General features: G+C 39.8%; 2 protein-coding genes and 1 long non-coding RNA gene across 23 annotated transcripts in view; 2 read left to right on the top strand and 1 right to left on the bottom strand.

Annotated features, from left to right (window-relative positions):
* The first annotated feature begins 814 nt into the window (after window positions 1–814).
* Window positions 815–11,803, top strand: LOC146519103 (eukaryotic translation initiation factor 4E type 3-like). The gene is made up of 7 exons (XM_085160981.1): window positions 815–1,157; window positions 2,184–2,256; window positions 8,582–8,676; window positions 8,888–8,948; window positions 9,035–9,101; window positions 9,178–9,333; window positions 9,723–11,803. Exons 1-7 carry the CDS (start codon window positions 973–975, stop codon window positions 9,767–9,769), a joined length of 684 nt encoding a protein of 227 aa, XP_085017107.1. The 5' UTR covers window positions 815–972; the 3' UTR covers window positions 9,770–11,803.
* Window positions 10,476–18,166, bottom strand: LOC146519102 (uncharacterized). The gene is made up of 2 exons (XR_014874267.1): window positions 18,033–18,166; window positions 10,476–14,436 (listed from the first exon to the last, which is right to left on the bottom strand). It is a non-coding gene; the product is annotated as an uncharacterized LOC146519102 (long non-coding RNA).
* foxp1b (forkhead box P1b) overlaps window positions 18,110–27,231 on the top strand; it is a 144,587-nt gene continuing 135,465 nt past the window's right edge. For 13 of the 21 annotated variants that reach the window (XM_085160964.1, XM_085160959.1, XM_085160962.1 and 10 more), the window contains exons 1-2: window positions 18,328–18,442; window positions 22,368–22,443. The gene's annotated coding sequence lies outside the window, so the exon portion shown is untranslated. Of the gene's footprint in view, window positions 18,239–18,327; window positions 18,443–19,033; window positions 19,148–22,367; window positions 22,444–27,231 lie in introns of those variants that run through there. The other 8 variants (XM_085160966.1, XM_085160960.1, XM_085160978.1 and 5 more) reach the window with 2 other exon arrangements.

Here is a 27,231-nt window from a genome sequence, read left to right as displayed (position 1 = left end):
AATCATCATCAATTTGCACATTCTTAACATATTTTAATAACCACTAAATCATTGTGTTTTTGTCTTTCTACAATAATTAGCTAATTTATAAAAATAAATATAGGTTTTGTTTTTAAACTGTTTTTTGGAGGCCTAGAATGTAAATGTGCCTGTCTCTGAAGCACTTCTGTTGCTTTAATAAAATCGACATGACAGTCAACACAGGTTCAGAAATTTTTCATAGTAGGCACATGCCACATGATGTGACATTGCAAGGCTAGCATAAAAACACCTTTAGAGAATAGAAACAAAGTATCAATTCTATCGATCTGATACCAATCTGATACTAATACCAGAAAATCTTACATGGTGGAGGAGGAGAGGGGCAAGAGAACCAATCAGTTTTTACAAGTATTCTAAGAACATTCAAGTTTGGGGGGGGGGGGGGGGGAGAGAGAGACTCCGGGCCTCAAGGGCCAGTGTCCTGCAGGTTTTAGATGTGTCCTTGGTCTAACACAGCTGATCTAAATGGCCAAATTACCTCCTCCACATGTCTTGAAGTTCTCCAGGGGCCTGGTAATGAACTAATCATCCGGTATGTTGACCCAGGTAGGTTTAATACATTTACTTACATGACCCCTGTTGACACAAATTGAAATTGTCCCTGTTCTACAATTATCGCAAAAATATATCTTTGCCCCCTGTGATGCAAACTAATATTAAATGATTGATATGTCCCTTGTACTTCCGTGACCGCTATTTAGATATTTGGGCCACCCGAAAATGATGCCGAGTGAGCTCTCATCCTTTTTTCCCTCATCTCCTGGGTGGACCAACGGCGACGTTTCTGCCCAGTGACGCAGAGACGTCAGCAGTCGGTGGGCGGAAAAGCGGTAGTGTGTTTCTGTAAGTGCAGATAAAGGCGAACCGGGTGTTTTTATCAAGTCCTTTCATACAGGGATAACGTACGACTTTAGTTCCGAGCCCGGTGAAATGGCGGTTCCTGCGGGTCAGACGGACGTCCAGATGGACCGCGGCGCCCTGAGCGGCCAGACGGTTTCCTCCGAAAACAACATAGACATCGACGAGAAAGAGTTGGAAAACATCACAAAGAAACACCGAGAAGAAGACACGGCGACGCTGCCTCTGCACTCGCCTTGGACGTTTTGGCTGGACAGGTAGTGATATTACTGCGTCTTCTTCCGCGTTGTCTTTGAGCTTTGAGCCCGGCACGAGCACAAACAAAGAAAGAAAAGAGAAAAAAGATGAAGAAGAGTGGTGGGGAGAGGGGTATCATTGTAAGGCCACAGCTTTCCCGGAGGCCTCCCGCAGCAAAATATAGCGGGAGAAGTGTTCGCATCTAACGCGACCTTGTTGTGTTCCCGGGTCCTGACAGTCACCCACAGTCCACAGGACAAGTTCGCCTTGACAGCTTTTAGCCATTCAGTCGTGCAGCAGAAGTTACTTTGATTAGCTTCTCTCAGCAGGGGGGAGCGCAGAAGGGAGGGTTTGGGGTGAAACTGATAGTTGTTGCACTTTTCTTTAAAACCTCGACGCCTTTAAAGAGCCCAGGCTCATCTCTCGTTGTTTTCACAAACGGCTAAGTGCAGCTAATCTTTTATTGCAAGGCTTTTCTACATAGGAACCCTTGCTCGGTGCAGTTTTGTCCTAAGCCGTCATTAAATGCAGCCCTAAACATCGCATGGCTTCTTTTTTATGAGGTCATGGGAATATCCCATGTTTATCATGAATACTCTGCTGGTTATTGTTGATTTATTTATTTATTTTAATAATAACACTTTTAACGTATGTATTTGCTGGCAGGAGTTTTATATAAAATAATGAGGACTGAAAAACACCCAGATTATCGAAACAATACACACATACAATAGTTACCTGCTAAAATATACGTTTGTATGTTATCAACGTATATATTGGACTTTATGCGCATATTAACAGGGTCTCTTTTATAGTGTTTTGGTTTTTCATTTATCCTTTTTTATGTTCTTTTTCTAACAAAGCTCTGTAACATGTTACTCGGTCTTTGTCTGTCTATAAAGTCAAGCAAGTGAAACTTATTCAGCAGTACTTTATAATAACAGCGGCTGCATCAAGCATATCTGGTGTCAGCTTTTTAAATATTACCATTATTTCCCTGTTAAACGTATTGTATTGACATTAAGTCGTTTCATGTGTTCCTGCAGGTCACTGCCTGGCACCACAGCAGCAGAATGTGAGTCCAACTTGAAGAAGATCTACACAGTGCAAACTGTTCAGGTGAGATCTGGCACCAGCTTAAAGAGTTTTTTCATCTTAGGAGCAAAGAGATCAAGTGCGTGACTCGGCTAAGAGTCAGAGCCATTTGAGAAGAGTTTCTGTGATGTAAGGGAGCGAGCAGGTTAGAGCCACGGTGGGTGCAAAACATTAGAAGTGCAGTGCAAAGTTAACTGACAGCTTTCATGAAGTGCATGTCTGTGTTATACTAAAGTTTTTTTTTTTTTTTCTTTTTACTTGTATGTGCAAACTTATTGTTTATTAATATCACTAATGTGACTGACGGTAGCTACTGCTCATGTTTGTGTCGGTTACAGTGCTTTGATATGATGCTCTGAAGGCTTGTTTTGTAAATGAAGAGAAGACGCTGTGTTATTTTTATCAGGAATATCAGCGTGCAACGTGCTCTTAAACTTATTGTATGAGGCTTATTGATGATTTACACTTTAGTAAAGAATCTACGCCTTAAGTCATAACTGCAAACCCATCTGAAACCCTACAGCATAACCTGACATGTACCTCCTTATAGAAGATGCACATCAGCGCAGCCCACAGCCACTGTTGGCCTGATCAAGGCTGTGGGTTGCCTTTTTAAATTTCTGGCAACTTTTTTGCTGCAGTTTTTCGTTTTTCAGTAAGAGAAGTAACAGTCATTGTCTTAGTATAAAGAATAATAATCATAGTGTCAATATAAGCACTCATAAATGTCTGCAAATTTCCGGAGGGAGGCTGCTGAGACCATCGGAATGGGGCAGCTTGTGTAGATGACATCGAAGGCTCTACAAAGATTCCCTGCAGAAGTCTAAATCAGGCTTTATATTTGTATACTTCAGTGGAGTTTGAATCAAGCAGCTGGAAAAAGCAACAAAGTGTGATACAGCCGGGCTCATCCTGGAGTTTTGTGTGTGGAAATTCAAGCAGCGTGCAGAATGCGTTGCCATTAATTACAGCTGCAGTGGTGTGAAGCTTTGTTCAGGCGAATCAGATTTTCTTAAATTAGATTTTTAGGACAGACTGTTTGGTTTTATTATTTGAAATGGCAGAGACGCTCGCGATACACAACAGCATTACGTTGCTCGTGCTAACGATGATATCACAGAACAGCACTTCTGCAACGCAGTGCAAGGCAATCTGCGACACAACGAGATCTCTGTGTAACTGAAGATGGAAAAATTGACACATTAAAAAAAAAATTAAACTGAGAGCAAAGGATTCTATTTTTACCACATTAGTGTTATCAGTGTCTGCCAGTATTAACATAATTATTATGATTATTGCTCCATTTTAATAACGTGAAATCTGTTTATTTGCTCTCCCCTGTTGTCTCATTTTTCCTGTTGAGTTTTGTCTTCACTGTAAGTTTGTTAGCGTGTGCTTGTCCCTCTGTCGTTCACCACGAGGAGTCATGATGTCGCAACTCAAGTTAGTTTGTTTGGCTTTGTGTCACATGAATCAGTTGTTCACCAGCTACAAGCTGTGGCTGGTAACCCTGCAGCTCACTGGATCTCCAGAGCTAAAAAGCCGGTCTTACCGCAGCAACAACCTGGCCAGTAAGCCTCCACATACATGGCGGATATTAGAATGCCTGGGCAGCCCACCCATTTAACGAGGAAGGATTATATGACTTGCAATCAGTGTGCCTTTTCCATATTTGCAAGTGATCAGATCAAAATGTAAAGCCAGACGTCACAAACCTGTCTGCATAATTTGCCGTTCCAGTGTTGGCATCGGTGTCCATGTAGCTATGCTGGTGAAACAGCCTGATAAATTGTCTTGTTCCGGTTGGTTCCTCCAGCTTTGCCTCTTTAGAAGCCACTTCCAAAAGTGGCAGCAGATACATTTATTTCAGTTTCTGTCTGCAGACTGTTGTCCTCTATGTCGTCTTCCACAGGGCTCTGTTGGTAGCAACGTGGATTCTGCTAAATATGTCTGTCACTCTGGATCTGCCGCTGTGCTTTGCATAGTGAGGGACTTGAAAGGCACTTTGAAACCCAATTTGGGCAGGCAGAGCAGGTGGACTGAAACATGTCTGTAGAAATCCAATTGGAATTGCTTGTCAAACTAAGACCTAATTTATTCCTCAAATTTCCCCCACAAGCTGTGGAAAATGCAAATAAAAGGAGATTGCCATAAACTGTAAATCTCATAAACCCCCATTTTATTCACAAGACACCATAGAAAACATGTCAAATGTTTAAACTGAGAAAATTTACCATTTTATGTTTGTTTGTTTTTTTTTTTTTTTTTTAAAGGTATCTAGGTTTAAGTTGAATGGCTGCCACGTGTCTCAGAATAAGGTGCGACAGTGTCATGTTTACCACTGTGTAGCATCCACTTTTCCTTTAGCAAGTGTTGGGAGAGGGTTTTGTCCCTTTTTCATTTTATTTATCAAATATTTTGAGTTGGTGAAAGGACTGGATTAGGACTGCGGCTATTGGTAATTTTAGTAATCAGGTTTTCTATCAATTATTCCATCTGTTAGGAGTAATCAGAAAAATGTATGTCTTTGTCTTATTAATGAACAATAACAAATATCCACAAGGGAAGCAAACAGGTCTTTTAAAACAATTTCATTGGTTTCCATTGTAGAAATCGTAACGTTCTTAATAGTTTAACTGCGTACATCTGTCAAAAATAAACTGTTTCATTGTATCTTCATCTCATATTAAAATCATATTTCTTTTGAAATACCAAAATAAAGTATCACAAATACAGTAATGTAAATAAAATAAGATGGCTTGCACTCTGGCTTCTCCTGGATGAGGCAGATTTGGTGCATTCATGTGTTTGTGTATATTATATCAAATATTAATTAAAGCTGAAAAATATTGTCACTAAGGCCTTGAAATAATGATGGTCTAGTACACGCTGTCATCTGTAATTGCTTCAGGTATCACTGTGATAGAAGGTGGGGCAGCTGTTGAAGAGTCATGTTACTGTTGCAAAATGTTCCTCCAGCTGTTCCTTTTTAGCACCAGTTACTTTGTAATTACTTTTATTACCCTGGTTACATATTCTTTGAGATTTGTTGCTGCCATCAAATTAAAAATGAGCTAATATTTTTCATGAAACTGTAAAATGTCTCATTCTAGGGAGATCTGAGGACTCGGCGTCCCAACTTTTTGGAATTAGTTTAGATTTGTGTTACCAAAATCACATTCTTTTTCTCTTCTGTCCACACATTCAAAAAATCAATATTGAAATTATGCAGCTCCATGTATAATGGCTAAAATGATAAACTGTAAATTACAGTGAAGTCATTAAAAAAAAAAGAGAAAGAGAGAAATTGTTTTTGTAGTATTGCAGAAAGGTATTTTTTAGTTGTTTTTTTTTTTTAAATAAATAAATGGGGATGTCACTATACCAGAAATGTAGTAGTTGATACCAATAGGTTTGTTTCTTGAACACAATTTAATACCACACTAAAGAAAAATGGAGAAAAAGTAATGTATGAATGATGATGATGATAACAACAATAACAACTGTAATAATGATGGTAGTATTATATTTTATTGACATGACACTAATATGAGGTTTAACTGTTAATTTCATTCCATTAGCTTAAGCATTTATATAACATTAGACATTGTTAGCATTTAACCTTTGGTCACAATAACAGTGTCTGCTGTTTGAAACAAAATGGTAAAGAGTATTTTGGGATGACACGAGAAGGATGACAATAACACTCTGTATGCTGTTAATATGAACTGAAAGCTTGGATTCTTTGAACAGATCTGGATGGCCATGTTTTAGGCTCTTTGCTAAATTGGAAGCGTTCCCAATGTGACTTTTACAAATCAGTTGTCGCCCCTTTTTGAACCTTGTTAAGCACAAAGTACCAGCTTACCTGACTCTTATTGTATTTCTTATCAGTGACATGCCTATAAAGAAATCAGCTCACCATATTTAAGCATTTACACGTTTCATTTTAATCAAAGGTAGCTAAATTTAAGTTTCCACCACCAGGGGCCAGGGTTTTCTTAGAAACCTTTAGTATATGAAATGCAGCCTTTGTTACGATTTTTAGGTGGTGTAGTCCTTTTTTTAATTAATGAAAAGCTACAGGCTTTTTCTGATTTAAGTCGGTCTTATTGGAAAAATAAAAAAGAGAACAAATGGACAATGAAAGCAAACGTAGTTACTTAAAACAGATTTGCTGTTCAGCTGATAACTGTCCATTTATGTTCACTCATTTATTACTGCCTGCTAAATCATTTATCACTGTATGTGAGCACACTTCACTGTGACTCAGCTTTGTGGCTTTTACGCTGAGGTACTTTGTGCTGGGGTCCCCACAGCAGATGGATGTTTGATTTGACACCAGATGTATGTATCCAGGCTTCAGAACAGTTCTAGGAGTACACTAACTTGTGAGCCTCTGAGGGTTCGTGTCTCCTCTGATTCTTGAACCAGGGATGTTTCAATCGATGTAGAGCCGGTGCCAGGTGCTGACACTAGTGCTAGCATTTATACCCATGTGTGGTGTGTCTTGGTTGCTCTGCAGCTTTCCTTCCAAAACATTAGTCGTGAGTTGATAATTTGCTTCTAGTTAATCATAAAAATTGTGACAAAAAACAAAGTAGCTAGAAATGCAAGAGAGAAGTCAGCTGCACCAATCGCAGGCATTGCGCGCTGCATTGATGTAGCATGCAGTTACATTTCTATGGAGGTGCATATTAGGCTACACATAAGTTGTGGTATATGGTTTCAGACAGGTTTGCAGTTACAACAACCCTACAGCACAGATTTAATATGGAAGTATAATCCTGCTGTAAGCCGCATGTATTAACCAATTTACTTGATGCTGAAAGTGGGATCTTTCTTTTTGTTTGCAAAGATGTATCAAGCAGCTACCTACAACTACGCACATATTCTGTATATTTGTACCACACCATTAGCTTAACAGCAAGTGCATAGCCTTACATTAATAAAGCGTAACTTGACAGCATCATCTTTTATTCTTTTACTCTCCAAGCGCTGTCTCCAGCAGTGGGAGTCTGCTACAACTTTTTTGTTCAGTTTTTTTTTGGGAGTTTGTACTTGTCATGATATGGGTTGCCTTCCAGGTGCAGACATTGTTTGGTGTCCCACTGACATTTTACCTGTTTCTCGTGTTTCACGTTGGCCTGCGTATGCACTGAAAGCCACACTGGCTCACTACACCATCTTATGATAGAAGTTACTATTGCAATTCACGTCTGTTTCTGAATCCAGCTGATATCTATATAATACAAAACATAGATGCACCATCCATCCAATTCCTTCCACTTATCAAATTCAAAGTTGCACAGGGGGAGGAGCCCATTCCAGCTGTTACGGAATGAGCGCAGCCTGGACAGGCTACAGACGGACTGAGAAGGATGACAATTCATGCTCACATTAAGTCTAAGGCCAAATTTAAATCACCAACAACATGCATGTGCATAAACTGTGGGGCTACCCGCACTAGCATAGAGCGAACAGGGAGACTCCACAGATCCCAGCGTGCTGGTGGACTTAAACCCAGGATCTTGTTGCTCTGATGCGACACTGCTGACCACCACACAACTGTGCTATCCAGTCATTGGCATGTAGGCACGTGGCTCTCCAAGACCCTGCCTTCACTCAGAGGGTTGCCTCCGCTTTCCTCCCAGATCTACACTGGAATCTACTGGACTCACTGGTTTCCCTTTCTGTAACCAGTCCTCTTTTTAGATGCACGAAAATGTAAAATGCTACTAATGCTTTAAATCAACAGAGATGTTTTGGACATTAGGTCATAACAGTTGTTTCTTCATTCTGCTGATAGCTCTAGTGAATAATTTAGTATTAGATACTTTGTTTAAAGCCAGTTTAAATACAACTTAGCTTGTCTAGCAGAGAACACGGACATTAAAAAGTCCTTCCATGTATATCATGATCAAATGTCCATTTCTGTGCCAGCCACAAAACTCCAATACAAGAGCAGCCATTATTAGGCTGCTTCTGACATGGCGATCGTGGCTCAAGAGTTGTGTGTTCGTCTTGTAATCGGAAGGTTGCCGGTTCGAGCCCTGGCTCGGACAGTCTCGGTCGTTGTGTCCTTGGGCAAGACACTTCACCTAGCGCCTACTGGTGATGGCCAGAGGGGCCGATGGCGCAATATGGCAGCCTCGCCTCTGTCAGTCTGCCCCTGGGCAGCTGTGGCTACAACTGTAGCTGCCTCCACCAGAGTGAATTAATAGTGGCATTGTAAAGCACTTTGAGGGGTCCCGAAAAGTGCTATATAAATGCAGTCTGTTGTTGTTGTTGTTATTGTTGTTGTTGTTATTATTATTATTATTATTATTATTATTCTCTCTGTTTGCAGATGTTCTGGAGTGTATACAACAACATCCCTCCAGTCACAGCCCTGCCTTTGAGATGTAGCTATCACTTAATGCGCGGAGAGCGGAGGCCGCTGTGGTGAGTCTGTAACTGTCAATATTCCAGTATTCACGGGTGTGTAGAGATGATCAGGTTAGTATTATACAGCAGCTGCTGTATAATACTACCTGATCATGATTTTAAAAAGCCCATGAACGTAAAATTATATTTAAGTGTTCAGTCATAACAGTTTTCCACATTGTTATTTAATAGACTGCACAGTAACGTGTTTTAATCTTTTACACAACAGGGAAGAAGAGAGTAATGCAAAGGGAGGCGTATGGAAGATGAAAATACCAAAAGAAAACACTGTATGTGCCGCCCTCTGATTATCTGCTGCCGTCATGTAAACAAATCTGAATTATTCATGAGCTTTTCTGCCTTTTTCCTGTTTCAGTCTGCAGTTTGGAAAGAATTGTTACTCGCTACTATTGGAGAGCAGTTTGCAGATTACTGCGCCTCAGGTTTGTTTAGTTCTTAAAAAAAATAAATAAATCACATAAGTGGATTTACTGTTAACATCGCTTCTCTTTTTGACAGATGATGAGGTGGTTGGCGTCAGCGTTAGCGTCCGGGATCGGGAAGATGTTGTACAGGTGTGGAATAGCGATGCATCTCTCGCTAATGAAGCAAATATCTTGGGGAAAGTTTATGAGCTGCTCCCGTACATATCTTTTAAAGCTGTTTTTTATAAGTGTAAGTATGCCTGTTTATTGTTTCACTTGTACTTTTGAATTCACGCTAAAGGTTTAAAGAGGGAAGCAGGTACTCTCTTTATGGTATGAGGTAGATGAGAGAATAAGAGTAAACTGTGCATACTTGAAGGACCAAACCAGAACATGTAAGCATGTCACAGAATGATTTAAGAAGGGTGCATGGCTGTAGGCTGATCAGGCAGCAATTTCCCCCCATATGCCTTCTTACTTGCTTCACATAACACATTGAGATGGGCTCTTTTTGTCTCTGCCTGTTACATATTTGAAGCCAAAAATGTAATGAGCTACACTATTTAAGTGACAGTGTATGAGTTGTAGCTGAGTTCTGTTTCCTGCGTGTGTAGTGATCTAAATTTGTGTGTCTTTCAGCTCACATGGAGCATCATGCCTTTGAGGGAGGACGCTCAAGACATTAGATTCTACTGCTGCCCCCCCCCCCCCCTTTTTTTTTTTTTAAACCCGAACTCTGTTCCTGCCTTGGCGTGAAGGCGCTGTCCACAACCTAATCGAGGATATTATTTTGCTCTCAACAAGGAAATGTTATCAATCTATTTTTATAACTTTTAAGGACTGATGCCTTGTTTCATTTAAATGTGGGTCCTAACAGCTCGAAACTCTCGAGAGAATGTTTATCCAGCGTAAATCTCACCCCGAGTTCGTTACTTCACGTCGTTTTTTTGCCTTTCCTGCTACACTGAACTGCACTGCCACCATGGTCCCGTCATGTGCACAGACTGTGGACCTCGCAATTTTATTCCTGGTAGAGGTAGCAGCTACTTAACCTAGCTAGATTCAGCTGTTGTGTATGTTAGACGTATGCATTCATGTCGTGTTTTAATCAAGTCTGCTTTTTTGGTGCCAAAGCACTTTCCTGCCATTTAAGGAGCTTGTATCTTAATGGTGAAGGTGTCGTTTGTATTCAGCTGGACATTTGCCACTTGGATGGAGGTGAATGTCCCAATTGGTTTCTTGAATCTTCATCAAGTGTACATCAAACTGAAATCAGGGTAACATTTCAAAGATATTGCACATAGCTGCCAGTTCCCATTATGATGTTATCTAGTTATAAAGCTGTCATATAGCACAGATATGACATTCAGAGCCTGCATATTTGGCTTGTGATTTTATCTTTTTTTTTAACAGCGTTATCCTGTAAGGTGCCTCTAACAATGCTCCTCTCCACACCCTGTTGGACATTTCTTTCAATATATGTGTTGAAAGACACCCCCTGCCCCCCCGCTCTCTTAAACGGAGTCATAGATTGTTTGGGGGAGATACATGGCACATTTTTGTGCTCGGCTCTTTGGTGTTTGCCTCTACTTGTTTCTCCTACCAATAAATCTAGTAGTTTGCTTACTTGGACTGTGTCCATTAAAACACACACACACACAGAGGGAAAGGGGCTGGATTATTGGCTTAGACGAATGTTACTGAAGGTCCTGCTTTTCCCAGATTTAGCAATGTTTGTAAAAGGAAAAAATATGAATAAGTAAAAAAACAGCAGATATGACAAGTTTCAGTTGTCACGACATCGATGAAAAAAATTACACTTATACTGTAGGTCATAATTCTGTCCCAGTCATACGTTTTTATTCGTATTTTTAATTTTTTGAGGACAAACCTTTTTTCTGCGCCTCAATCGGTTTTCTTCACTAACCCTGTTCCCGTGCCGTGGTTTTATTGCAGTGTAGGGCTTCTGTTACTGAAACGCTTCTGGTATGTCAGCACCACTTTTATAGTTCAACTTTGGACGGGTTGATGGTTACGAGAGGAGAATTTGTCCTTTGTAAACATATTGTGCAGCGATACGGGCAAAGTAAATAAAATGGAGCCGAAAATGAAGTGCTTATCACCGGCGTTTCATTTTGCACAATACAAACATCAATAACAGGCCCGTTAAAGGAAATTAATGTTATTTCATGGGGAATGTCTCGGTGTATTAAAAGCTTTTGCATATCCTCAGCCACTTTGTGCTAATTCATTCTGGCAGCGCATTGATTTTAGTCCTCACACACCCTGTAATCCTAAGACCTGATTTTAAATACTGACTGGTGGTGATTATATGACTGATAACCTCAGCTTTTCAGTCATGAATTTTTGGACCTTCCATGAAGCAAGTTTGCTACTGTTAACATTAATACTGGCGTTAATTAGATGTGAAAGTTTCATCTGAAGAGAACAACTTCCTGTTGCTGTTTGGAAATAAGATGCAGGCCTCAAAATCACAAGAGGCTAAAGGATGCAAAGGATATTCTCATTACCACATATAATCTGTATAATGTACCTCGTGTAGCTTTCAGTAAACTTTCTCAGAGACCAGAAAGGCTCAACCCATCTAAAATGACCTCATTCACAACACAAGTAGTTGCTGCAAAGTTCCTTGTAAGTTCACTGACCCCCTCAGTCTAAATACGTGTATGAAATGTTTTGGCAATAAACACTGCAACATTTCTCCTGTCTTTAGTGAGCACTGTACAACAAGCTGGAGCGAGCGACTGTGAATTTAGGACTTTGGGGCTCTGAACATGTCTAATACCCAAGATGTGATGTAAATATCCCCTGTGCAGCTCCTGGCCGTGCACAGATCCATTCCTAGGTTTAGTTAAGTTACATGCTGTCTGTTTTCCTACTGATCGTGCCTGTTATGAGCAGCCAGTTTAAATGGTTTATACAGTTGTTAGTAGCTGACCATGGGCCCAGTGTGGACCTAAAGGGATGGACATGGTCAGCAACAATGCTCAGTTAGTACTAAGGTGCCCAAAGTGTGCCAAGAAGATATCCCCCTCACCGTTGCACCACCACCACAAACCTGAATTAGTTATACAAGGCAGGATGGATCCATGCTCTCACGCCGTTTACATCAAATTGTAAACAAGCACATGTCACAGCAGAAATTTAGACTCATCAGATCATGCAATATTTTTCCAATCTGCTATTGTTCAGTTTTGGTGAGCTAGTGTAAACTGTAGGTTTCCTGACAGGACTGTCACCCGGTCTGGTCTTTGGCTGCTGCAGCCCATCTGTTTTAGGGTACTGTGCTCTTCTGCATACCTTGGTCTATAACAGATTATTTTGCCCTACTGTTGTCTTCCTATCAAAATACCCACAAACTGGAAAACGCCAGTCAATCAGTAATTCTCGGATCAGCCCGTCTGGCACCAACAACCATGCTTTGTTCAAAATCACTCAACTCACCTTTCTTCCCCATTTTGGATCTTGACCGTGCCAACCTGGTTAAATGTACTGAGTTGACGCCATGTGATTGGCTGATTAGACATTTGCATGAAACAGTTAAACTAGTGTACCTAAGAAAGTGACTGGAGAGTGTATAATAAGTGTTGTTATTTTCCTGCTAAAATGTGAATTACTGACAAGAAGACTGCTTGTTAGCACTTCCTCTGGTAACAGTCACACCAAATGTCTTTGTTGTCACACTGGCATTAAAAGAGCTGAAAGGAAGCTTTTGTGGGTTCATGATTGCATGTGTTTGGCAAAGACATGTGATATGTTTCCAATTAATATGGACTGTAAATGAACAACAGTCCATGCAGCGCCTCTCGCCCTATGACAGCTGGGATAGGCTCCAGCACCCCCCCCGTGACCCTGAAAGAGGATGGATGTATATTCCAAATGCAACATTGTTTAGGTTCGCTTTAACAGTTTAAATAGAATTTAAATAGAGTTCAAGTACAACATGGTAAGATGTGTCAAGACGATACTTAACTATGAATGGTTAAAACTGAAGCCTGCAAAGTGCCTTAAATCTGCATTCTTTTAAATGACCAGCAGGCGGTGACTTACACTTGCAAAAAGAGGAAGCGTTTTAAAGGGAAGTCGGGGGGGGGGGGGGGGGGGGGAAACAGCACTGGTCTCTCTTAATGTTTCAGTAAACAGTTTCCTGATGTGTTTTAGTTTTCAGTCCCTTAGTCTTACTTAATGCATCATCATCTTCACTTTGTAAAATATGGTGCCCGATAAAGTAAAGAAAACTATGCATTGTTAATACAGCACCATAAAAAAATACACAGTGCTTTGACAGACAGGGAGAAAATGAATACTCAAAGGTCAGATTTAAACAGAACGGAAGATGGCTAAACAGCTTGAGGGAAAAAGGCATCACATGTAATGGAATCAAAGCAATACATGCCTAGAAAAATGTGTTTTAACATGTGATTTTCAAGCTGGTTGCTGGTTGGTAACTTTATCTCCTCAGAAGGTCATCCCAAAGTGAAGAGGGCCATGTGACACATCAAACTTATTGGTAATGTCACAAGAAAAACAATGGTGTGCTTGGTTGCAACGTAACTTTATTCTTTCATGAGTTATTTACAAGTTTCTGACCACTTATAAAATGTGTTCAATGTGCTGCCCATTGTGTCGGGTTGTCAATGCAACCCTCTTCACACACTGATAGCAACACGGCAGGAGAAATGCCAGCACAGGCATCCAGTATCCGTAGTTTCAGGTGCTGCACATCTCGTATCTTCACACCATAGACAGTTGCCTTCAGATGACCCCAAAGATAAAAATCTAAGGGGGTCAGATTGGGAGACCTTGGGGCCATTCAACTGGCCCACGACGACCAATCCACTTTCCAGGAAACTGTTCATCTAGGAATGCTCGGACCTGGCACCCATAATCACCACCATCTTGCTGGAAAAACTCAGGGAACGTGCCAGCTTCAGTGCATAAAGAGGGAAACACATCATCATGTAGCAATTTCAAATATCCAGAGGCCTTGAGGTTTCCATTGATGTAGAATGGACCCACTATTGTTGTACCCCATATACCACACCAAACCATGACTTTTGTTGTTCCAACAGTCTTGGAGGGATCCATCCAATGTGGGTTAGTGTCAGACCAATAGCGGTGGTTTTGTTTGTTAACTTCACCATTCACATAAAAGTTTGCCTCATTGCTGAACAAAATCTTCTGCGTGAACTGAGGGTCCTGTTCCAATTTTTGTTTTGCCCATTCTGCAAATTCTGTGCGCCGATCTGGGTCATCCTCGTTCTGCGTTCACCAGATATCAACACAATTTCGATCCGCTCCTCACGTGTTAACCTCTTCGACATGTCAATGGCTGTGAACAAAGAGAAACTTGTAAATAACTCATGAAAGAATAAAGTTACGTTGAAATCAAGCACACCATTGTTTTTCTTGTGACATTACCAAGAAGTTTGATGTGTCACATGGCCCTCTTCCTATTGAAAAAACAACAGTTGTATCCAAGATGGCCGACTTCTAAATGGCCACCATGGTCACCACCCATCTTGAGGAGTTTGCCCCCTCACATATACTAATGTACCACAAACAGGACTTTAATATCACCAACCATTCCCATGTTATTACGGTGTATCCATATAAATGGCCCACCCTGTATATAGTAATGTCATGTGTGTGTATATATATGCCATTTTAACAGAGCATTATCTTACTAACTAACTTTCTGGCTCACAAAATTTGGAAACATATAAGGCCTGTGCAGTCTTGCCGTTCATATTTTCAGAGGCAGTCTTTGGTAACCTAACCCCTGCTTCTTCTTCTTCCTTTTATTCATTTAACAGTTCTTTATAGGTCATTATCTGTACACTTCCTCCTCAAGTCCTCTTCCTTTCATCACACTTTCAATGCTACAGCCCACGGCAGCAAGGGGAAAAACACCGTATGAAAGCCATCTGCCCCTCCCGTTTGAAATCAAGAGGAGCTCCTATTCATTTGCTTAATTACCTAATTAACAGAAAGCTAATTACTTTGTTGTGTGCACGCGTATGTGTAGAGAGGCTGTTACGTAACTGATAGTGATCCTCAATTAATTTGTAACTACACTCCATCAAGTCGGGGCCTTAATCCGCACGACACATCGCCAGCATGACACCAACAAAACAGGATAATAAATTCCGACACAGGCACATGGCTGCTGGGCTCTGCTGAGCTCATAGATCCAGTATTGACATGCAGATCAAGCCCATGAAGGAATAGAAAGCTGGGATTGTGTGTTAGATTAACGCCATAAGACTTTATAGACATTTGGATTTTTATCTTTAATTACACCAGACAATCATGTTTACAACCTTATGTTAATCAAATGAAAAGCTGTAGAAAATACAACTCAGAGTAAAGTGCAACTCCTATAGGAATTTTGTGGTGATCATGCAGTTGCATCACAACGAGAGTGCAGACACATTCAAAAGCCAGATGTGCGTGTTTTGGGTGTCAAAGTTTGAGTCTGACAGTTTAGTATTTGAACTGAAATGCAGTGTAGGCTCACAGGAGGCTCTTTATTTTAGGGCCCACAGTGACTGATCTGTCTGTGAATGCTTATAGGCTACAACAGGTAGCGCACCACAGAGACGTATACTCGCTTGTGTGAAATCTTGTCTTTGGTTTTGGCCACTTGCCTGCATTTACTTGTTTTTATTTCTTCATTTGTGAACACGTTGGTTTTAGAGGAAGGTCCCGACATTATAGTTAAACACATAAATCCTGCTAGTTTGGATTCAGGAGACACCCTCTCTGCTTTTAAGATTAGGCTTAAAGCTTTCCTTTTTGATAAATCATGTAGTTAGTCCTGCTTTCTTCCCCTCATCCCCAACCATCATGCCAGATGGTTGCCCTTCCCTGAGCCTAGTTCTGATGTTGTTTTTTTCCTGTTTAAAAGAGATTCTTCCAATTGCTTGCTGATAGGGAGTCATCTGATTGTTGGGGTTTTCTCTCTATCATTGTAGTGTCTCTGCCTCCGTGATTTGGTTCTATACAAATGAAATTGAATTAAAATGAATTAAAATGAATTGAAATAAACGGCTCAAAGGACAGCTGTCTTGTGCTCTGGCCTTGAAGGGCTGTAAATTTGTACAACACCCACGAGCTACATGCTATAATACATACACTGTAAACAAAGCATTTTTAGAACATCATCTTTTTTCTATAACCTGCACTTGTACACTTTACTGATACAGTTTATTTAATAAAAACTGAACACAAAACACAAACAAAATTGGGATCTTATTTTACTCTCTTTAACTCTTTTATTTTAAAAATGAAACCTGTTTGTTTTTCTTTTTAAATGTTTAAAGCCTTTACAGACCTAGTTTATGTGAAGCATTTCAAGAGACAACAGGAAGTAGTTGGTAATGCTGTATTTTCCTGTTTGTTACTGTCACTATGAAGTAACAGGGACAATGTCAGCTCACTGTGACTTTTGGTGCACTGCTGATGGTGTCAGAGGTAACTGCAGTAGGGCAGAAGGTCGCCTGACAGTCTCTCAGTAACATAAGAAATAAGAAATCTGACATTTAGGTGCAGAACTGTAGACAGCAGCCTCCTGCAGGCAACACAGAAATATTATTAGGATCATGACACAGTGTTTTTATTTGTGTGGAATAATCAGTGTTTGGTGCCAAGTCAGTGAGCAGTATATGTATTACGCTCAGTGACAGACACCAGACTCCAGTTGGTGAATCGCAGGAAAACTTACCAGGCAAAAAACATATATAAAAATCTTTATCATCATTAGTAATGGTATATTAAAGCTTTAAATGCTATATTATTTTAAATACCAGTGCAATGGGATGCTTCAAACTTACAAAGTTTATGCCAAGACTTAAATAACAAAACAAAAAAGCATATATTAATGGACTATAAATATCAGAGAAGCTTGTGGATATGAAATTGTGCATGTTTTGTTAAGGGGATCGATAATATGAAGTCAAATATCAATAACCTCAAAATGCGAGTGTTTGTTCAGTGGAAATATTAGAGTAATTCGTCTCATGACAGTGCGCTACCAGAGGGTGGCGCTCTCTACTAAGAAACAGTCTCTCATCAGAGGTCCATCAGCAGCGCTCTGCTCTGATGCAGCCATGATAAATGCAGTGTCCTTTACAGTGAAGTGAGCTGTGCTTCTCCGATATTGATCAAGGCCAAAAAAGAGGAATGAATCAAAGAAATTCAGAGTATTTTCTGAGGGCACATTAATGCTGCCTTACACTCAGCGTTAACTGGACACTTAAACCTTCCCAGTCTCTTCTCCAGGGCATTTGAGTTGTGGTTGCATTTGTATAATTGCTTTTGTGTAAGAGTGAGCAAAACTTTTAAACCAGAACAGTTACTCCAAACAGTGAAACAACTTTGTTGATGTGTAGGTGTGCTGACATTCCCTTTAAAACATCCAGAGGAGCTGGCTTACATGTTAGAAAATGATATGCAGCCCATACTGAAAAGAACCTGGACTTTGATTATCTATACTGTCATTTTAAAAACTATAACCCCCCCCCCCCCCCACCACCACCAATGCTTAAAATTCCTCAAAGCTGGAGATTAAAACAGCTATGATGAGTATGTCAAAGCATTTATCTCTTTTTTTTTATTAAGTGAGGCTTTGGAAGAGTTATGATGAACCATAGATCAGAAAAAATAATAGTAAAATAATAATAATAAAAAAAAAGACAGGAGAGTTTTTCTGAAATAACAGAAGTTCATTCAGCCTCAGTTATAATTAGTGAGCTTAGAGATTTTAGCTTTTCTGACAGCCCCCTCTCTCCTGTCACATTTTCAGCTAAAACTAATGCATATCATTACATTTCCCCATAGAAAGGACCTACTAAGTGCTACTAAGTGCTACTGAAATGTACTTGTGACTATGATGTTAGGATCTGCAATGCAATGAACGTTGTTTACCTCAGGTGGATATGACGTCACGGATTTGGAAGATCAAAACAACAACATCCAAATCAGCGATTCTTCCTTTTTTTTTCCTCCTTCTTTTCACAGCGTGTTAAAATCTAATAAGAACATTAAGCAAGGAGCTCGTGCCTTTTCCTGCGAGAAAGACTGGCAGGCAGCGAGTGTGAAACTCCACATTTCGCTTTATTTCGACGCCCTCGGTAAGATTATCTTTTAAGTTACTTAGTTAGTTCCCCCCCGCCACCTCCCGGGCGGAGTAATATTCACTGTTTACTGTGTGATTTGTTGTTGCACGCATTCTCGGTACACAAGCTCGCGTGCACGGCTTCGTTATCTCATACTAGCGAATCGGTACCCTCCGCGTGCGCCCTGTTAGCTGCTGTAAAGCGTTTTTTTCCGTTCTGGTAAGTTTCACTACTATTCTAATGTTAACGTTAGCGTTGCTGTTTCGTGTCTAGATACCTGATGCGGCTGCTGCAGCTGCACTCGGATCCTCGCACCGAGTTTGTCTCGGTTTTGTCTTGCTGTTTGCCGAATTGTTACAAATAGCGAAATAAATATACACCTGTATTATTATAACGTAGGGCGATAGGTAGCGCCGTTTTAATGCAGCTGTACCGAGCGGCTTTTACAAGAATATCTTTACGACTCTATATTTACCCTCTGCTTTTTTGTTCTTTTTCTTTTTTGGGAAAAGTTGGGTTTCTAACTTAGTTGAGGCTACTCGTGAGACCCCGGGGGAAATGCACCTCTCGTCCAAAAAGTATTTTCAAAATGAATGCTACATGTTTATAACGTGCTGCTTAGCAATGGCCGCTAACAGACCGTAATTACCACGCTACATATTAAGGATGCGCTGTAAAAGTTGTTTTTTTTTTGTTAAACTTTACACGGTGAAGGGGAAGTTTTGAGTGCCGTGATTTCTTTGGAGTGAAACCAGGGATGGAGCTTTTCCCCCACGTGTTAGCTGTGCTCCAAACTCAGAAAGACCGGAGGAAGTCAGAAGTGTAGCAAGCCCTCAACTTTGGAAGTTATCATTACTTTTATTTAGCTGTCCATCAGTTGCGTTATTCAAGCGTGTTCTTTCGGTGTGGCTTCCCTGCTCAGCGGTAAGACTGTGTACCCAACACAAGTAAAAGCGGATATTCATTTCGTAACGTTTCATTAACACAAAGGAATTGCGGAGTTAATTCCTAATTATGGCTGTGGTAACGTAAAATAGCGCTTTGAAAGTGTTAAACGTTATATATATCAACTTTTATAGTGGTTTGCACAGGATGTGAGACAATGGTTGTGTTGAATAAGATGTGCTGTGGGTTACAGTTGAACATTTTCATAAATGTAAATTGGCTGGAGCTGCGATCACTGTACGGAAAATGGAGATTGTTTTGTTTGTTAATTTAATATTTGCAGATCAAGTTGTTGCAATAGTGTAGTTAAACTTTTTTTTTCAACTAATAGACAGTAACATTATTATTTGTGCAAAGGAATGTTGTACAGCACTGTAGCATTTAAGCTCACCTATTGCAAACACGTTAAAACATATTTTTAAATTATTTTAACGTGTATTTTTTTAACAGGGGTCTTACAGGCAAATAAGCACTATTTACAAATACAGTGGATAACTAATAAACAAATTATCTGATACACTCAGTCTGTATTAATTTTTAATATTAGGCAGAATTAAAATAGTGCCAAAAATTATTATATATATTTTTTAATAACTAAAGTAAATAAATATAAATAAATAAAGTCTTGCCCTAATGTTTCATACAGTAAGATTGCAGATGGCAACTAAAACTATCTGAAATTTTACAAAAGGGAAACTGCAGCTTTAACAACTATTGCTGGCAGTGCTCCCTCCTTCTTGGTCTTTGGATTAGTCATTGTTTGAGGGGAAAAAAACACTTTTTTGTAGGAGAAGTAAAGTAAACAGCCTCCAACAAGCGAACCTTGACAACCCAGATTAAGGAAAACATTGGAGATCAAACAGTGCTGCTGCTGGGCTGTTGTCATGAGCTGCCTGAGAGAGAGCTGCAGACTATTTGAACAGGCACTGGGGTTTGTGTGCTCACTTATGCAGAAATGGACCTTCGCAAATGCTGACCCAGGTTTCCAAAAAAAAAAAAGGAAAAACTCAGGATGAACTTTCTTTGCAACTTTTTCAGGGCCTGCTGTTTGACACGGCTATTACATACAGACGTTCAACCTTCTGCTGTTTCTGATGGGAACGACCTAAGTGTGTCCCCCACGCCTCCGTCTACAAATGAGAAAGACTGTACTTTCCTGCTCCGTACTGAAACTGAATAAATTGAGTTGGCGAGGGGGGTTTAAAAAAAAAAATAGCTTGAAATTTGAGGAAGAGCAGCTGTATGCATTGTAATGACGCAAGATGCTTAACACACCAATCTGTGATTTTGTATAATTTAGAAAGCCCTTGTTACTAGTTTGGCCTCTTCAGGCTTGGGTAAGGCTCTTCTTTGTAGAGAGCCGAGGTTCAACTGGTAAGAAAGTAATCAGTCACTCATGCATTCAGTGCGAGGACTCCCATCCCTGAGTGGAGCGGCCCTCTCTTTCATCTGACGGCTCAGTATTTGTGAACACACATTGAAATACCCTGTGCTGGGTACAGAAGGGCTGTAAACTGACTGTGCACCCGAGCTCGCAGCTGAATGATAAGGAGAGTTATTTTCGGGTCCAGTGTGGGAATAAGGTTCTGCTTTCACTATATTGTTTCCTTCAGATTTATTTGCCTGCTTCACCCCTCATTTGATTGCAGATTACAAGACGCCCTCAAAACCAGTTGCTCGAAACCTTTTTTTTTTTTTCCACAAACCAAGACAAGTGACAGATGAATAAAAGGGAATTTTCTGGTAAATGAATTTGTCGTGTGATTTTTGCATGTGATTTGATTCACACGACACAAAAGGGGGAGAAGAGTACCGGCAATATGAATATGAGTGTAGCATGCTCATTAATGCTGTGTTACATGAATGGATAACAAAGGAAAGCAGAACAATATTTCCAGGGTAAAGGTTAGTGTGTCCCGGCCCCTGTGGCGCAGCCCCTGGCAGACTGTTCTCTGTGACAGCAAAGGCGATTGGTCAGAGAGTGGACAGCTTCAGGTGAGCTCTGCGCAGCTCCTCGGTCTCTATGGAGACTGCCAAAACGCTCAGGATGGCTATTAACTTGGGCAGCCATTAATTACTGTCTTCTACTGTCATCTGTCCTTAATAAAGGCAGGGATGCTGACAAAAAAATGTCATCCGCCTGCATGGAAGGAGAGAGAGCATGCAATTACAATCAATTAACTTGAGTTACAAAATGAATTTACTACTGGTGTTGTGTTTTAGGAATACAGTGCAACACTGGAGCACAGCCTGTTTATTGCTGGGAAATAAATTATACTTGAGCTGTTTAAATATATAAGAATATTTACTTTATCCTCTATGGTGTTTTTACATTGGATTTCAAAATAAAATGTATTTATTTTAATCACATAAGAGAAAGCAAACAGGAACAAACAATTTAAGAGAAGGGACACTGGTGTTTTTAGGAGTGCAGCGGAACCCATCCACATCTATATATTTTTAGTAAATAATCAAAATATTCCAAATTTAGCTAGTTATAAATAAGTGAATAGACAGTGTTATGAATTGTTGCTGGTAGACTTATACGAATATCCAAACAGTTTAATATGATAATTGTGCTCTTATTCCTACGAGTCCATGTTTTTCTCTCGAGCTACAATGCAGTAGCTTAAAAATCAGAATTTCCTCTGTAATACAACACCACAGAAGGTTTGGGGAAGGATGCAGGTAAGCTACAAACATTTTGGTCCAGACATGAGGGGCTCAGACATATGCTGCAAGCTGTGCTCAGCTGCCAGGCTGAACCTCCGCACCTGTTTCTATCAGCTGTCCAGTCTGTGTGTGTGTTTATGATGTTGCACGGTTGGGCTGATAATATCATTTTTTAGGGATTTTTCTCCAAAATGTATTGATAATCATTCACACAGATTAACTCACATTTTCGGCTGAATTTAATCAGGCTTTTTTTTGTGTCAGTGAACCGTATTTCTGCAACATCCTGGTTTGTTTTGCTCACAAATTCACTCACACATTACTCAGTAGCTGTGACCTAAACATCAGTGTAACATTATGATAGAAATATGTTTATTATTAATATTTGCCAGTGTAATAACAACATAATAGCGTATTTGTTTTATACACTACCTAAAGATGTACCACATATGTGTGTTTTTTGAGTGTATATAGGTTGTTTACTGACCCCCTAGATAATAACGTGCTGTTCTGTTTGTCATTCCAGGACAACATGGACAGGAAGTGAAGCCAGCTCTGAGAATAATCTAAAGCCACTTGTGACAGTTTGTGACATCAGAACTGTAAGTGGTTCTCAACTCTGTTAAAACTTCCATAGTTTATGTAGACACTGACTTATGATTTGAAGCCTCTGTGTGTGTGATTTGTCTCGCAGATAAGTATTTTTTCCTTACAGTGTGAAGTGATGTAGACCCTAACGTTTGTTGCTTTGCTTGTCACTGCAGAAAAAAAGATTGAAAAACTGCAGTGATGCTTTCTTTCTCTTTGTCAGTCTCATTGTTTTTATGTTTTGTGTTTACTGCACTTGTGGTAACATTAAGTGTTGTTGCCAGCTCTTTTAATATTTTTCACTTCATTCGCATCCTCTCTCCACTCCATGTAAACATGTGTGTGTGTGTGTGAGGAACAGTAAAATAAAGTGCACTCAGACTGAGTGGAGGAAAGGTGAAACTACACTACTATACATGACCGTAAATAACAGCTGCCTACACTGAAGTGAGATTAAACTAGTGCAAATGAATTAGATGATTAAGATGAACACGATTTCTAAACTTTGTATTTGTTTTTTTCTCATTATTATTTACTATTTTATGCAAAAAAATACAAAGTCAATAAAATTGATGTATTTATTTGTTACATTTTATTTTACCAGGTTTGGAAAGCAGTGTCTGAGTCAAGACCAATGTTGTCTTATACAGTCCCACTTTGTTTCTCACAGTGAGGAATGCATCTTATTTACACCTAAGCACCAACGGTGTTAAATTAGGACATGGTATAATGGAAAAAAAGGTGACTGGGTGCATCCCTAATGGTTACTGTTGAGATAAAAGGGTCAGCTGTGTTGTAATTCCAGAGCTCATATGATGCAGGGTGTTAAAAAGTCAGCCAGTTTTACTGGTGTAGGAATTGTGATATTTATCTAACATAGACGTGACTCAATACAATGTGAAAAATCACAATCCAAAAATTGTAATAAAAAAAGGCAAAAAAAATAAATGTTTTCAATACATCAGTGGCAACTTGTGTGGTTTAGTATCTTTAAGCTGACTTCACTAGAATCTGTTTTCTAGTTGAGCCATGTGGTTAGATCTGCGATGTAGTTTGTCTGTTTGTGAAGAGTTTGATTCTTCTGTTGCCACGCTGCAATTTTCACTTTTTATCTTTGGTGGCTTTTCATGCTATGGCACAGATTTCTCTGTTCATGCAGAAGAAAAGGAGACTTTACTTGAATCGCACTGTGTAAATCTTAAAACCTATCCAAAGCTGGATCTCTAGCACTTCAAAATAAAAGCTTTCCGGGCTTGCTTGTAGATTAGATCAATACTATGGTTTGTGGGAATAAGAGTAGCAAAACTGACATTTATTGATAGGAAAATGTCACAGACTACTATTTAAGCCTCTGTAAGTGTAGTAGGGATATGAAAAAATAAAATAATAAAAATATAAAATGAGGTTGCAGGAGAATTTTTTTTTAGGGCCTCATCTTTGACTTCTTCGCTGTGTTTTCACTTGCCAGTCCAAGCGTAATAAGAAACATAACATGGCAGAGCCTGCTCTTCCATCATCATTGCTGGGTGGAAAGTTGGTGTGCTTTGATCATGTCTTTTGGGCGCATCACTCCGGCTTAGCCTGCTGCTCGCTATGTGATAAGCCATCAGAGTACTCAGATCTGAGCCGGCGGCTCCGTGGGCTTGAGGAGAGACAGGAGAGAGTAATGGAGATGAGGAAAGAGCAGCAATGCAAATTTTGTTGACAGACTGTTGCTGCAGCTGTTCTCCTTGCCTTTGAATTCAACAATGTTACTGTCCCACTTCACTCATCTGTGAAGAAAAGGCCACATTTCATTTTTAAGTCCATTCTCAGTCAACAGCACCATCACAAGCTATATTTTTTCCACCCTGTTTGTAATTAAAATACCTTTAATTAGAGTCTCATACTAGTTGTAAACACGTGTGATTTAATTATTTCACAAACTGCTATGCTCAGATGTACTGTAAGTGCAGTTAACAGATACAAGTTCACTTTGATGTTGAATGCTACCTCTTTCTCTCTGCTTTCCTCTGTTTCTGCATAAAACATCATTTTGTACCCCCATTATGAAACGGCACTCCTAATTGACGGGTTGTTGCTTGTTTATTTGATATATATTTACCAGCTGGGAGGTAATTGGGAAGCAGTAATTACCCAAGATGCAGTGCAGCGCTTAAGCAAAGGTGCTACCATGCTGATGAGTCTGGAGCACAGATGAAAGTATGCAGGTTACTATTATCATCCTAGCAAGCTGTTTAAACACTTGACAGCTGAGAGCAGAGATGGCTAATTGGGCCTGTGTCCCTTATACAGCCTCATTGTTTACTATGATGATGTACAGTGTGAGATCAAACACACGATACTTTCATCTTTTTTTGTACAATTGTTAATGGCATACCTTAGGAGATAATAGCGACAATAAAAGGCCAGTGGACGTAAGGGCCTTATGGATCCGTAGTCCATCGGGATGATGTAGCTCTCTCACTGATAATGGCCTTGTTAACTGAGATTCATTACTTCTTCATTCAGAGTCCCCTGGATATTGAGGAAGAGTGTTCTCAAACTATTGTTTTTGCTTCGGTGAAGTCATTCTGATGTGGTTTTGTGAGCTATTCATGGAAAGCGGTGACGGTATCTTCCCTGACTCCTGATGATTCAGTTGACCTGAGACTGGGGCGGCGCGGGTGGTATTTGACTTTTCTTTTGCTACTCAATTCCACTTTCACACCGAGTCTCGCTTTCTCTCTCTCTCAAACACACAGACTTTCTTTCAGTCTCCAGTTCACTCCCTCTGACAGTTCGAAACTCTCACCTTGTTTGTGTGCAGGCTGCTGTTGTTTGGTAGCCCGCTCTCCCAGTAGATCCTCAGATGTTGTTGTTTGCCTGTATTGGTTGGAGTGTGTGACTTGCATTTGCCTGGCCTCCTTGGAGGGAGTTTGTTTTTGTTCTCAGCGTTGTAAACAGGGTGGGGCTCCATTCCCAAACCACTCAGTTGGAGATGGTTATTTTCACAGGAGTTATTTCTTTAATCATTTTGGTCAATAGATTAGCCAGGGCTGGAATTATGTGTTGAAGCAGATAATGTGGATAGCCATTTGCTGCATGTGCTGACTAGATAAACGCTGTTGTTTTTGTGATTAAAGTAGTTTTGTTGATATCGCTAACTTTGGTAGTACTGGATGATATTTTTTATGCATCATTCCTTTTTTTCTTTTTTGTAAACAAAGCAAAGTTACACAAAGTTACATTTTACCACAGTATAGTGTCTTCAGATGATTCTGTCACAAATGAATTTAGACAAATTGAATGAAGTCTACACCCAGTTTTTTAAAATAACGTTAATTGTAATAAAATAATTTACTTTTAAATGACTAAGATATGAATAGCAAGATAATAATGAAAAATTTAAAAGGAGATTGTGGGAAAACAGTGTATAATTTCCTATTTAATATTTCCATTGTGTGCGACAGTATTTGCCAGTTTCAAGTAGTTACTCGTTTTTTTTAATGTTTTTTTTTAAACCAGAAAAAAGATTTAAGTTATTTTCAGCTGTTGTTTCATTGGGGTTTTTTCAATAATATTTTAAATACCAAAAAGCCACAATGAACTCAAGTCCCAGCCACGTCCACAAAGCAATTATTATTAATTTCATTGTAACCAATTGGCGAAACATGTCTGAGTTTGGCGTTTCTTCAAAACGCAAGTTTGCAATTTACACAAAGTTGCTGAATTGCGGCGGGAAACAAAAAACCAGACGTTGACACTCCTACAGCTACAGTTGTTTTGAAATAATTTTAGTCTCATATTTGACTTGTTCTAGACTCCCAGTCTGTATAATATTTCCGGGTTTGTGTTTATCAGGTGTAAAGTTGAGATCCACAGAGATCCTTGTCAGATACATTTGTGGCTTTCACAGAGCGGCTCAGCATCAGAGGTTGCAAACGTGTGTAAAGTCCCTTTTCGATGGGAGGCGACAACCGCAGTGGCTGTCGGTTATCCTGCAAAAAGTAATCAAATGGCAGCAAACAAAGCAGTGCACTAACAACGTGTAATAGCGTTACACACGGCAAGTGGCACAGTAAAATGGAACGGAGGTGAACTTGGTCAAATCTGTACCCTGAAATCTGAATGCAGTGCTTTGTCACCCTGCAGTGTCAATACTGCACAGTTACTATCAGAGTTGTTAATCCTGAGACGAATGCTACAGTACTGTTATATCATCATGTAAGTCTAAACATTTCGTTGATTTGTTTAGTATGTGGGGGTGACACTAATAGCGTTTCATGAAATTGGTGTCATGAAATTAGCTGTTGATCTATTCATATGCTGGTTTTATTTCTCCTGTAGCAGTTTGTTCAGGTATATAATTATGGAATAGAGCTCTCTTAATAAAATTAAACAAAATATAGTAATTTAGTTTAAATAATGTACTTTTATTGTATCTTCAGTGCTGTCCTAATCGTGTAGAAGGTGCTGTAGCAGCATTTCAATGGCAGTATTTCTCTGTTTCCTAAGACCAGTCGGCTTTCTCTCTTGACAGTAAGCGTGCACGTGCACATTGTGCTCAGGTGACATAACAGCACGCTAGAACAACAGGCACATAGCTCATTTGTAAAACGTGACCTGTGAACAAAATGAGTGTTTACGGTGGCAAGAAAAAGACAGCAGCAAAAAGTAGTTGTAAAAAAGGACAGACCTTAGCGATCAGCTTCTTTACAAGATTTACATAAGCTCTTAAATATCTCTCATAAATGTGCAATTGCAGTTGATGTGAATGAGGACTTGGCTTATGCAGCTGGTCTAAAAAAAGATGGAGACAG

This window comes from Neolamprologus multifasciatus, chromosome 5 (genome assembly GCF_963576455.1).
Source record: "Neolamprologus multifasciatus chromosome 5, fNeoMul1.2, whole genome shotgun sequence".
In the NCBI taxonomy this organism is placed as follows: domain Eukaryota; kingdom Metazoa; phylum Chordata; class Actinopteri; order Cichliformes; family Cichlidae; genus Neolamprologus; species Neolamprologus multifasciatus.
This window is presented reverse-complemented; position numbering and strand designations above follow the sequence as displayed.

Coding starts and splice junctions, on each gene's coding strand:
- LOC146519103 (XM_085160981.1), top strand. CDS start 973: ATGGCGGTTCCTGCGGGTCAGACGGACGTCCAGATGGACCGCGGCGCC. Junction 1,158..2,183: donor TGGACGTTTTGGCTGGACAG/GTAGTGATATTA, acceptor GTGTTCCTGCAG/GTCACTGCCTGGCACCACAG. Junction 8,949..9,034: donor AAATACCAAAAGAAAACACT/GTATGTGCCGCC, acceptor TTCCTGTTTCAG/TCTGCAGTTTGGAAAGAATT.